At 50.4% G+C, this 12,987-nt stretch overlaps 1 protein-coding gene across 1 annotated transcript in view; it reads right to left on the bottom strand.

The window, feature by feature from the left end:
- The window catches only part of LOC121446547 (protein sidekick-1), a 958,674-nt gene that overhangs the window by 44,004 nt on the left and 901,683 nt on the right, over positions 1-12,987 (bottom strand). Inside the window, exons 36-38 of the mRNA XM_041649217.1 lie at positions 7,009-7,124; positions 3,859-4,045; positions 2,361-2,498 (exon numbers count right to left, since the gene is read on the bottom strand). Of these exons, the coding sequence (XP_041505151.1) occupies positions 2,361-2,498; positions 3,859-4,045; positions 7,009-7,124 (441 nt within the window). The remainder of the gene's footprint in view (positions 1-2,360; positions 2,499-3,858; positions 4,046-7,008; positions 7,125-12,987) is intronic.

A 12,987-nucleotide genomic window follows, 5' to 3' on the forward strand; every position in this document is an offset into this window, starting at 1 on the left:
GGATCATGTCTAAATGGATCAAGTGTGTCAGAACACATTGTCGTGAAAGAGGAAAAAGTACCCCCCCCCCCCCCATAGCCCTGGTAACACAGGGCGTGTAGAGGCAGGAGGCTGGCTGGCTGGGAGGAGCAGCCGTGGGAAAGCCAGAACCGTCTGAGGGATGTACAGAGAGAGTGAATCACAACAGACAGCAAGTTCCCCGTGGCAGGGATCCCATTAAGGAATGACAGGCAATTGTTTGGAGAGCAGGTACTAGAGTCAGCTAGAACAGCAGCCTTGAGCTCCCAGGGTATGAACCACAGGATTGTTGGGGATCCAGGCAGCCATTAACCCAGGACACAGGACATGGCAGAGTCAGCTGCTTGTTTGAGGACAAATGAAATACTCAAGCCAGCTCTGATTACGAAGGGTACCTGGGTCAATTAGTGCCACGTTTCTGACAGTCACTACTCATTTGAATGACTTCAGTTGTTTGCCGTCCGTGAAATGCTTGTGACGTGAGTGTGTGTGTGTGTGTGTGTGTGTGTGTGTGTGTGTGTGTGATGTGCGGAAGGAACCCTATTGAACAGATAGGAAGGCCTTTGGGAAGTCTTCAATCTGCTGTCCATATAAAAACGGGCATGTCTTTTGGAACTCTGTCCTGGGATCTTGAAGGTAGTCCTGTAGGAGCCATATGCTCCTGGACAGGTTGCTCACCTCGGCAGGAAAGCCACCCAGCAGGACCACAGCCACCACTGCCCTCTGTCCCCTCCAGTGCCATCTTGGACTCTTAGAACTCCATCCTCAGATCACCCCCACAGCTGTTAGGAGGCTCATTGATCGGCCCAGACACCCCTAGTTTTTTCTTTCTCTCACTTCCCCTACTCTGGTTTGGGACGTCGCTCGGAATGGATGGTGCGAAAGCCTGGGGCCATAGTTTACAGTGAGCATTCTGTCTTTCTTAGAGGACCATGAAATAATAGCAAATCTTCTTGTCAAAGGCATCAGAGATTCGATGCGATAAAATCGAGTGTTTGAATGTTCCCTTTCAAATCAACTTCCTGCTCCACGGGACTGCCTATTTCAAAAGGAAAATGACCCCGGCGTTAAAGGGAGGGCCATTATGATCTGGCCAGCTGCTGATGCATTATTTCCTTCTGGACATTCAATAATCCCTAAGTTTTACCATCTATCTGCGTATGACCAGAAGGGAGGTCTGAACCTGGGTCATAATGCAGAGATGGCTGCACCTGTCCCTGGGCATGCATTGGGGTGAGGAAGAAAGGCTACAGGTCCTCAGTGGACACAGGAACATGTGGATAGAAGACTCAGCCATAGATGGAACTCAAAATACACCCAGAGGCGGGACTGATAATCAGGTTCCTGGTGTGTGACTAGCCCTACTGGTCCTTTGAAGCCACATCCTTAATCTGCCACTTGCTGCTGTTCCACCACATTGCCTCACCTCAGCCCTCCAGGCAGAACGATAGGCAGGATCTCTACTGCTGTCTTCCCTCAGTTACTATGGGCTCCATGATCTGCTTTCCCAAAGCCATTTGCATTCCAGCCCATGATCCGTCTATTATTTATCAGCGAGCACATTCTTGGGAGAGCAAGGACCTGCTTTCTAACCTGTTCTTTTAGTTAGGTTTTTATTGCTGTGAAGAGGCACCATGACCACAGCAACTCTTATAAAGGAAACATTTAATTGTGGTAACCTGCAGTTCAGAGGTTCAGTCCATCATGGCAGGGAGCACGGCAACATGCAGGCAGGGAGCATGGCGACATGCAGGCAGGCACAGTGCTGGAGAAACAGCCGAGTGGCTTATATTTTGCAAGCAACAGGAAATCAAATGACTGTCACACTGAATGAAGCTTGAGAAAAAGACCTCAAAGCCCACCCCTACAGTGGTACAGTTCCAACAAAAGGTCAAAAGGTGTGGTCCAGATTAAAGGTGTGCCCTCCAGTCTCAAGGTCTGGATTGAAGACGCGTGCCGTCCAGCCTTCTCCAACAAGGCCACACCTCCTAATAGTGCCACCCCCTGTGATCTTATGGGGGTCAAAGATATTCAAATTACCATACCTGTGGTATTCAGACATGGCATTCACCAGCAAGCCCCAGAGTCTGTTACTCTTTACTTGAAACCCGGTTCAGCTAGTTAGCTAGTTAGCCATTACAGACCTGTCTCCAGCTCTCCAGCACCAGGATTGATCATTGCCACCCCTAGAGTTTCTACATGGGCTCTGGGGGTTCATTCAGGCCCTCATGCTTGCACTGCAAGTACCAGGAGCCGAGCCATCTCCCCATTCCCTCTCTGTGTACCCTGGAGTAGAGTCCACTACAGTCCCCTCCACCTCCCACTCACACACAAGGACTTACCTTGCACGGGTGCTAAGGGCTCATACACCACTCGATAGCCCTGTAGGATGCCGTTAGCTGCTGATGGCTCCCCCCAGGACACGTTGAGTGTGGTGGAGGTTATTTCTGAGAAGGCCAAGAAGCTGGGGGGCCCCGGAGCTGGGAAAAAAGCGCACAGGGATGCAGAGTGAAGATAAATGGTTTTATGGATACCTCGGACAGAGCCATGCCTCCTTACCGGATGGGCAGTGCTCCTAGGTGTTACCTAAGGTTGTGGAAATGTAAGTGGCCAAGAGGAATGGAGGGATGGGAGACACAGTGAACAGCCCTCGGCTGACTGGGATCAACAAGATGCAGGGGCCCTCCCAGAAGATCACAGAGGATGATGCAGCTGAACCACAAAGGAGCGGCAAGGGGGAAAGGACAAAGGCCAGAATAGCTAACAGAGAGAACAGACGATAAACTGTGGCAGCTCCATCGCTGGATGCTGTGGGAAGATGCTGGACGCTGTGGGAGATGCTGAGTCCCGTCTTCCAGGAAAGCAGAAGCACTGTCTCCCCTCATTTCCTTTCCCCACACCCCTCCTTCCTCTTCACAGCTCAGCCCGCCCCTTTCCTGCTCTTCTCCCCTTTTCTCCCCATCCCTTCCCTCCCCACCTTGCCTTTCTTCTCCCCTCCTTCCTGTCCTCCACTTCACTTTCCTCTTCCCTCCTCTTTTCTCCCTTCTATTCTTCACCTTCCCCCCCTCTTCCTCTCCCCTCCCTATTTCACCTTTCCATTTCCCTCCCCTCTTCCTTCTCTTTCTAACCCTCCTTTCCCATGGCAGGGGGTGGGCTGGGTAGTATTGGGGGGTCAGTGATGGTGGTGGTAGCTGCTACCTTGATCCTTCCTCTTGAAATTCCTTTGAAACCTTGTAGTCACAGATTGCTGCTGGGCTAACACACAAGGAAGCCTGAGCTACCAAACCATCAAGGCTGTGGATGGGTATAGAAGCCCTGGGGTGCAGCCATGTGGGTCCCCGATTTGGGCCCTGGCCTCCATGCACAAGGAACTCAGTTCCTAGAGACCAAGATGAATGGGGAGAAGCTCTGAGAGAAAGCACTAGAAGGAGCTCTGTGGGTCAGGAAGGGAGGTAAGACACAGACAAGGCTCTTCCTCCTTCCATGACTTTGAAGGCTTACAAGAAAACACACTGCTACAACCTAGCCAAACTGCCTTAGCACAGGCATTGGGGACCAGTGGGTCACTGTCATACACCTCCAAATTCTAAGTGCACTTTTTTTCTTTCTTTTCCTTTCCTTCCTCCCTCCCTCCTTCCCTATCCCCCCTCTTTATTATTTCCTTTTATCTTTTTTTTTTTTGAGACGGGGTCTCATGTATCTCATGCTGACTTGGAACTCAACATGTCATTAAAGAGAACTGAACTCTGTATCCTCCTGCCTCCATCTCCCAAATGAGCTATACCCCTGGCTCTTGAGCAGTACCCTTGATGCTATGACAGGACAGACAGGGCCACCTACCAGCTTGATGCGTGCGTCCCTGACGTGGGTCACTCTTAGGCCCATCACCCGCGGCATTGAAGGCAGAAATGCTGACCAGGTACTTGGTGTGGCTGGTGAGATTCTTTATCTTTACTACAGGCTCAGGAAGGAAGAGGACTTTCATCTTCTCAGTCTCGTTGCGGCTGTCAGCCTCCCAGTAGTAAATCTGTTGGGCAGAGCACGGGGTATGGTTGGAATCTACCAAGCCTTAGTATGAAGACTATGATCCTGGGGTTCAGGTTAGTTGGTGAAGGAGGCCTAGGGTACTGGGGTGTTGGGCAATGGTCAGGGATGCTGCCCTGTTATCTAGACTTTGAGCATCATCTACTTAAACTGATCAGTGTGGGACCTGCAGGTAGGCCAGTATGCAGAGGTCACAGCCCCTGGTGGGTGTTGTGGTTAGGATGCAGGCTGCCTGCTCCAGGCTCATGCATTTGAATGCTTGTTATGTGCAGCCTATAACCTGTGACGTAGTCTTCTGGTGGGGGAAAGCCCCAGAATCTGCTCCCTGCTCTGACCTACAGATAGGCAAGACCCAAAGTCTCTCCCCACACTCCCGTAGTTTGTTCAAAACCCACACCCAAATCTTCCATCAATGTAGCAAAACCACTTTGGGGATGAAACACCAAAAATCACAGGAAGGAGACGGGGGATGATGATGGACCAATCAGTGTTTGCTGCACAAGCATGAGCACATGAGTTCAATCCCCAGCACCCATGTTTAAAAAAAAAAAAAAAAAAAAAAGCCATGCATGGGATGCATGCTTCCAATCCCAGCTCTGGGGAAGTGAGGCAAACAGATCCCCGGGGCTCAGCCTATCTTACAAGCCAGCAAGACAGTAGACAGTTTGTCTCAAAACACAAGGTAGGGTGCAGGAGAGGTGGCTTAGCAATTAAAGGTTTATTCCGCCCTTCCAGAAGATCTGAGGTCAGATCCTAGCAGCTATCCCTGGCAACTCACAACTGCTGATGGAGTTCTGATGCCCTCTTCTGGTCTCCACTGGTACATGCACTGATGTGTACATACCCAGACACAATTTAAGAATGATTTTTTTTCTAAATGTGGTGGAGGGAACCTGAGAAACAATAGCTGGCTTCCAAACACATGCACACACACACATGTACCTGAGCATGTACACACACACACACACACACACACACACACACACACACACACACGCACACACGCACGCACCAGGAAACAGTCCTAAGCTGGGACTGGGGGAGAGCACCTTGCCTCCCTTAGGTACCATTTTTTCTCATTTAGCTTTGCTGTGCTTTACAGGTAAATCTGAGGTCCAAGCACAAAGGTTTGAATGATTAGCAGAACCACTTCCCTAAACAGCTGTCTGGCAACCCCTGCCCCAAACCCGTGCCAGCTGGACTGCCCAAAGACAACACTGGCTGGAAGATCCCCCTTGGCTCTGTGTACATGAGCCTGTGCCAGGCCACAAGAGCAGTGTGCCCTCTGTGAGAGCAGGGCAGACGCTGCAGGAGGCAGCCGGGACACCCGGCCTCACAGGTCCCATCTGTGGTTGGAGCCTGTCCGACATGTGAGCCTGCTGACTTCCACCCTCAAGCCCTAGCTGCACGTTTGATGGCAGAGCTGACTGCAGGAAAGCCTCTGCTCAGACAGGCCATGCTAACTTGTGATCAATATCCAAGTTCAATGTCTTTATCATTAGGGAAATGAGAAAACATATTTTTAGATGTGCATAAATAGTGCCTTGCCTTGGAGCTCAGGGGACTTTCTGTGACCTCATTCATCTTCGTAAGAGCCCTGCCGGCAGGGAGGTATTCATTTTCATAGCACACCTACCAAGATCATTTTAAAATGGACATTTAATTGGGCCAATATTCATCAGGGCAGGATGGCTCTGAGATTCTGATAACTGATCAAGTAGGGCTCATGGAGGCCAGACAAAGAAATTACTTCTGGAAGAACGGAGACGCCAGATGGGATGTCTCCTCCAGGGAGGTCTGGGCGATGCTTAGAGCTCCTGGGTGCCCTCAGCAGGGGTGAAGCGGGCCCATGGAGCCATTCTCCCCCCCCCCCCGCCCCCATGCTGGCTGGCAAGATGAGCACTCTTCCTTTCTTTCACCTTTAGAGCACGGGCTCATGGAGACTTGGTGACTTCTTTAGTGAGCCTGTCTTAAAATGAGGCTCCTAGAAGTCACACCACATGAGGACTCCCAGAGCTCAGAACATGGCCCAAGCTATGGATGTCTAAGGACCCGAGTGTTATTCTGAAACCCATGCTAAAAGAAATCTGGGCACGGTAGCACCTGCCTGTAACTCTGGTGCTGGGGAGACAGAAACAGGGGGGTCCCTGGGGCTTGTCAGCCAGCCTGCCTAATATATCAGGTGAGTTCTGGGCCAAGGAGAAAGCTTGTCTTCATCCCACCATAGATAGATAGATAGGTAGATAGATAGATAGATAGATAGATAGATGGATAAATAGATAAAATAAAAATGTTGACAGTACTTGAGGCCTAAAGAACAGCATAGTCAAGTGACCCTCTGGACATGCCATGTGCACATACACACACAGACACACACAAAGACACATAGACACATATACACACACATAGACAGACATGCACATACACACAGAGACACATACACACAGACAGACAGACATGCACACAGACACAGACACACACACACACATGCACATGAACACGAACAGACACAGACAGGCAGACACACACACACAATACACACACGCACACACAGAGGTTCTCTAGCTCTACCCCACACCTATGGAAATGAGAGATTCCCTCAATGTGCAGTGGACAGTGTGGGATTTGGAACCTGCTTTGGTGAGGGTACCCAACTTCCGGAACAATCAGTAAATGCCCTGGGGGCTGTGGTGTGGGCACAGAAAGAGGTCAGGTTCCTCGGTGGTCCTGATTCTCTTTGGAGGAGCCAAGTGTGCTCTGTGGTGACCACACAGCAGCCACACGGGATGCTGCTTCCAAGCCTGCTCCAGGCATACGTGGCCTACTTCACTGTTGTGCAGCTGCTGGGGACACAGCAGTCCCGCAGTGTAGCCTGTATGCAGCCAAAGCCTTAGCGCGCTGGGCACACAGCAAGCTGCAAGAGCCCGATAGTGCATGAAAACTTGCCTTGTAGCCCTGGATGTTCCCGTTCTGGCTCTCTGGGGGTGGTGGGTCCCATGTGACCTCCAGCTGGCTGGCCGTGAGTGGCGTCACCTGGACATTCTGTGGGGCCATCGCTGGAGCTGTGGAAAGAAACGGGACAATAACTTTGGTGGCTTCCCATAAGCTGGCTGGGACCCACCAACTCATGTCTCCAGGGCTCACACAGGACGTAATTCTGTGACAGCATGGGGAACAGCCCTGGACACCACCCAAGTTTGGGAGGCCTCAGGTATAATCACATTCCAGGTTTCAGGCACTGTGTTCCAGGCAATTCTTAGTCCTTTGATGCCAAGGAAGGTTGCAAGCTCTCCCAGAGGAACCTCCTCTAAATGCACAAAGCAGACTACACAGTCACAAAGAACATTGATTCTGCAGAGATACAGTTAGCGAATGTTGAGACACATACACTGTCTGGAAACCCACGTGGAACGGGCTGGGAGATCACCCACTGGGAGACAAAACAGTGAAACATGGAAGACAACTGGAGGTCCCAGAAGCACCTGGGGGCATGGCAGGGACCCAAGAGGCTCTGTGGGTGAGAGAGCCATGTTTAGCCAGACATCCCTGACGGGAGTGGAAGGAACAGAACACAGTGACAGCTTCTTTGCCACTGCAAGTTTAGGTGCCTCTATTGTGGCGCCTGCTCCCAGAAAACTCTAGAAACACAGCTGCCCGTCCACACGCACAGGGACTCTGGTGTCTGGGAACATGGCTGTATGTGCGCTACTCTGACTGCAAGTTCTGAACCCAAGGCTGTTCCTCTCTCTCCCTCCCACCAGAGCACTTCCTGGGGTGCTCCGTCCTATCCCAGGCTCAATATACAAGCAAAAGATGTGGTGGCCAGAGGGCAGTGGGCTGCCCACTCTGTCCCTCACAGCCATTAGGGAGTGGAGAACAGTGCAGGGAGCCGGAGCCGTGCTCGGAACCGCTTTGCCCTCTCTCTGCCAGTTGTCTCGCGGTTGGTTCTCAATTCCACACCGGTACCTTCTCGTGGCAGGCTGTTCACTGCCTCTCGGGAGATAGTCCTGTCTCTCACTGAGTGCTCCTCATAGACAATCTGGTTCCTGGTTGTATCCTAGAGTTGCATGGAGTTATCCTAAGGAACTAGCCCCTGGGAGGCAGAGGCTAGCCCATTAGCCCAGCCCCACCTCACCTCCTTCAGCCTCAGCTTGTGGGCCCAAGAGCACTAACTACCAACTGCTCTTTATCACTTGTGTGTGTGTGCACGCACATGCATGTTTGTGGTATGTATATGTTCATGTGTATGCAAATGTGTATGCATGCATGTGTTTATATGTGTGCAGGTATGTATGAAGGCCAGAAATCAGTCAGGTTTTCACTGATCACTTCTCATTTTATTGTGTGTGTGTGTGTGTGTGTGTGTGTGTGTGTGTGTGAGGGTGCACACCTGTGCATGTGTACGAGAAGGGCAGGCATTCTCCATGCTCTCCCTCTCCACCTCCCCACCTTATTTTTTTTGAGTCAGGGTCCCTCACTGAACCCTGGAGCTAAGAGATTCACTCAGCTAGCCAGTCAATTATATCTAGGGAATTCACCTGACTCTTCCCCTCTCCACCTCTGGGAACCCTGGGGCTTTTAGGTGCCTGGAATCCAAACTCAGTCCTCAAGCTGTGCATGCATAGAGAGTTCCTTAGCGACTGAGCCATCTCCACACTACCTGCTGGCTGCCTTCTGATTTAAGTCTGTCTAGAGGCCATCAAGGGAAGCCACAACACCATCACTGCCTAAGGAGATTTTGCTAGCAGGGGCTCCTTTGTAGAGATAAGGCCACCTCAGTAGGTCACCCCTTGCTCGCAGCTCCCTCCCCTGCTTCCTGCTCTCTCCCCCCACCCATGCAGAATAAAATAGTAATTAACACCCGCCCAGCCTGACATGCCTATTTATTTTGGTCTAACTGTGTGCTTCTGTATTATCGCTGCCCACCCCGCCGCTAATGGAAATGTTAATAGCCCACACCAGGTTGTTGTGACAGATGCTGGGTCTCATTATCAGAAATTCTTATTTACCGCTCCATTAAACAACAGAATCACACAAAAAAACAATTCAATCAAAACTAACTGGAGGAATTTTAACAGCCGCATTAATAATCCAAAACATAAATAAAGTTAATGTCTTCTGCATGTTCGCCGTCGGCAACTCGATCACAAAATTACTGTTGTACAATTAAAATCATGAAAGGCGGAATTGAGCATGGCCGTTACTCTGGTAGGCCGGCGCATAGATCCCTCCTTGGCACCCCCAAGCTTGGCTTTCCAGAGACTTGGCAGAAAGCAAAGCCCGGACGGCCCTGGCTGTGATGGTCCATCTGCAGCAGGTTGCTGGGTGAGCCGCACACTCGGTGTGATCCCAACCACGTGGGGACTCCAGTGCCTTTCGGCTGAGTGGAAAGACGCTGAATGAAGCTCCCAGATGAGACATGCCTGTGTCTGCTGTACTGCAGCGTGGCGTTCTATGATACAAAAGTACTGCAGGTAACGCAGGTAACAGGATGCTTCTGGCACATGCGGGGAGGAAATAGACAAAATGTGCTACCTTTTAATTTTTGCTCCTGAGAGCTTCAGGGCTTCCAGCCTGCCTGGAGAACTTAGCCATTAGGAAGGCCTGTTGTTTGAATGTGTGAGATGCACATACACAAACATCAGCCAGTGTGTGCGTGTACGTGTGTGTGTGTGTGGTGTGTACACATTAATGTGTGCACGCACATGGCCGTGTGGGTGTGCCTGCACATTTGTGTGTAAAAGCCAGGGGTCAGGTCTCTGTCAGTTTCTCTAGACCTTCTTTTTTGAGACCGGGTCCCTGGGGTGGTTTGAAAGAAAATGGCCTCCATGGGGCTCATAGGGAGGGCTGCATTATTAGGAGGTGTGGCCTTGCTGGAGCAGGCGTGGCTTTGTTGGAGGAAGTAAGTCACTGGGGACAGTGGCTCAGGGTCTTCTCTTCCTGCAGCCTGCCCATCTGGGGGTAGAACTCGCCGCGACCTCCCCAGCACCACGTCTGCCTGCATGATGCCACGCTTCCCTCCATGATGATAACAGACTACACCTCTGAAACTGTGAGTCAACCCCAATGAAATGTTCTCTTTTATAAGAGTTACTGTGTCTCTTCATAGCTACCGAAACCCTAACTAAGACAGTCTCTACCTGAACCTGGAGCTCACTGACTCACTAGGCTGGCCCAGCAGTGAGCTCTAGGGATCCTCCTAGCTTGGCCTCCCTAGGGATGAGGTTACAGATATGTCTTAGGAGGCCTGATTCCTATGTGGGTGCTGGGGATGGAACTCAGGTCCCCTTCTTTCATGGCAGGTGCTTTACCCACTGAGCCATCTCCCCATATTTTTTAATGCATGAAATTGTTTCCTCGAAGCATTTTGACTGGCAGTTTCCCCAGCATCTGCTGGCTGGATGCTCACAAGCAGTATCACTCGTAAAATAGGAGGCCATGGTCACAGCTGTGGTTGGCTCTGCATGCCCGTGCAGCAGCTAACACGCCAGCATAGATGAACTGGCAGTCACTACATCGACCTTGTCATGGTGCAGACAGATCTCTTCAAGCTATTGATAAGGAACCCCAGGAACTTCTGGGGTACTCCGCAGCTGACAGTCGTAGATCCCCCAAACAAAACAGCAATCATAAAAAAATAGTCACATACATGAAATCCCAGTGCTGTGGAGGCAGAGCCCGGAGGACCCCTGGGGCTCACGAGCCAGCCTAACTGAATTCCTGAGTTCAAGGTAAAAGTGAAAGACTGTCTAAAACCCAGAGTGGAGGGACGCTGACATGTGGGTCTTCCACTGTACTCTACACACACACACATACGTGCATGGCACTTGCAATATACCTGAGCACACAAGAACACATGTATACACAAACACATGTGTACACACACACGCGCGCACACAACATAGCCATTCATGTACAATAGCTATCCTCTCACAGCGGATGTCATGCTCTTTGCCACGAATGCATAGCGCTGGCTTCTTGCCCTTGATGCCATGTTTGGGTGGACCCACTGCAGCCCTGGACTTAAGAACCTCAGAGCTTAGGAATCTTGTCATAGCAAACACACAGGACATGCCATCTGGCTGCTGCTGGCAGCTTCTGGCATGTGTTGAGCCAAGGAAGAAAGAGGATGGCTAGTCTAGTAGGCTTTCTGTTGTCAGGTAAACACAATGACCAAAAATATCTTGGGGAGAAAAGGGTTCACAATATCTTAGAGTTCATTGCCGAGGGAAGCTAAACAGGAACTGGAGGAGAGACCATGGAGGAACACTATTACTAGCTCAGGTTCACATAGCTTTCTGACACAGCTGAGGACCATCCCACCCTGAGGTGGCACCGCAATCATCAATCAGGGAAATGCCCCATGGACATGCCTGAAGAACAATCTGATGGGGGCGATTCTTCAGTTGAGAATCCCTTATTCCAGGTCTACTTTGTGTAAAGTGTCAATAAACACTAACTTCTACAGATGGCTTCACTCAGTCTTTGGCAGGGCAGTGGAGCCTCCAGAGAGCCCCAAAACCCCCAGCGCCCTGGGATGAATCCTGAAGGGAGACAGATATTCATCCACTCAGTTCTGAGAGTTCTTGGAGAAAACATCTATGTGTGGGGGGAGGTCATCCATGACTGACCTGCAGGGTACCTATGATGTTAGTATAAGTTGTCAACTTGACAGGATTAAGAACAATTTAGGAGACAAGGCTGGGCATGTCTGTGAGGGAATATCTAAACTCATTTGAGTAGGGGAGACCCTCCTTGAATGTGAGAAGTACCAACCATCCCATGGGCTGGGGTCCTGGACTGAATACAAAGGAGAAAGTGAGCTGAGCACTTGCATCCATCTCTCTCTGCTTCCTGACTGTGGATGTCATGTGACCAGCCGCCTCCTGATCCTGCTGCCATGCTTTCCAACAGTGGTGGACTGTGAACCCTCAGACTGTAAGCCAAATAAACCTTTTCTTTACATTGCTTTTGTTGGGTATTTTGTCAGGGCAATGAGAAAGTGACTAATATAGTTTCTAAGGGAGGCCTCACACTAGGCATCTACTATTGCTAGGACCACCCTAAGCCACCCTGGACACCCACTATTGTCAGGGCCACCCTAGGTCACCCTGGACACCCACTGTTGACAGGGCCACCCTAGGACTATTGACAAGGCTATCCCAGGCCACATTAGGCATCAACGGTTGCTAGGGCTATCGTAGGCAATACTGAAGATTTCTGCTTCTCCTCAATTGCCCTCCGTCACACAGGACTCTCACCTTGACACTAGACTGTGGCAGGCCCCACTAGGTTGCCAAGTTTAGTTTTTGTGATTGGTGACTTAATAATAATTTGAAAACAATTTGAGAGGCTAGAGGTAGGGCTCCGCAGTAGAATATTTCCCCAGACTTATCTAGAATTAAACGTACTTCTCTTTTCTTTCAGTCTGACTTCAAACTTCTGATCCCCCTGTCCCTGCCCCTGGAGTGCTGGCATTAGAGACAAGAGCCATCACATCTGGTCCCTGGCAGATACTTCAGTGCTCAAAGTTACTTCTGAGCCATCCTACCCGCAGACAAAATCCAGCCTTTGATGCCACCGTAATGACCTTTATTTTCTTGTTTAAGCACTGGGAGCTCAGACTCCTACCCTGCTCAATAGCTGTTATCACCGTTTGTAAGATAAACAGAGTTGAAAGCCACTCACCAGCGCTCTGCCTAAGTTGAGGTTTTTGTTTGTTTTCTCCCTTTTGGCCTGTACAGTGAGTTTCCCATCAAAGCAAGACCCAGGTCTTGACAGATCATGATTAGATTACACAAAAGCCACTCAAGTCAGTTTCCTGGTCCCCCACAAGACTCATGCTGCTGAGAAAAAGTCTTGCTCTCATTAGGCAGCCTGAAGGTTCCTATGGATTACATCCCTTGGCCTAGAATGACACATCAA

This window comes from Microtus oregoni, unplaced genomic scaffold (assembly GCF_018167655.1).
Source record: "Microtus oregoni isolate MIOR12 unplaced genomic scaffold, Mior012 000003F_ref0000135, whole genome shotgun sequence".
Taxonomy (NCBI): Eukaryota; Metazoa; Chordata; class Mammalia; order Rodentia; family Cricetidae; genus Microtus; species Microtus oregoni.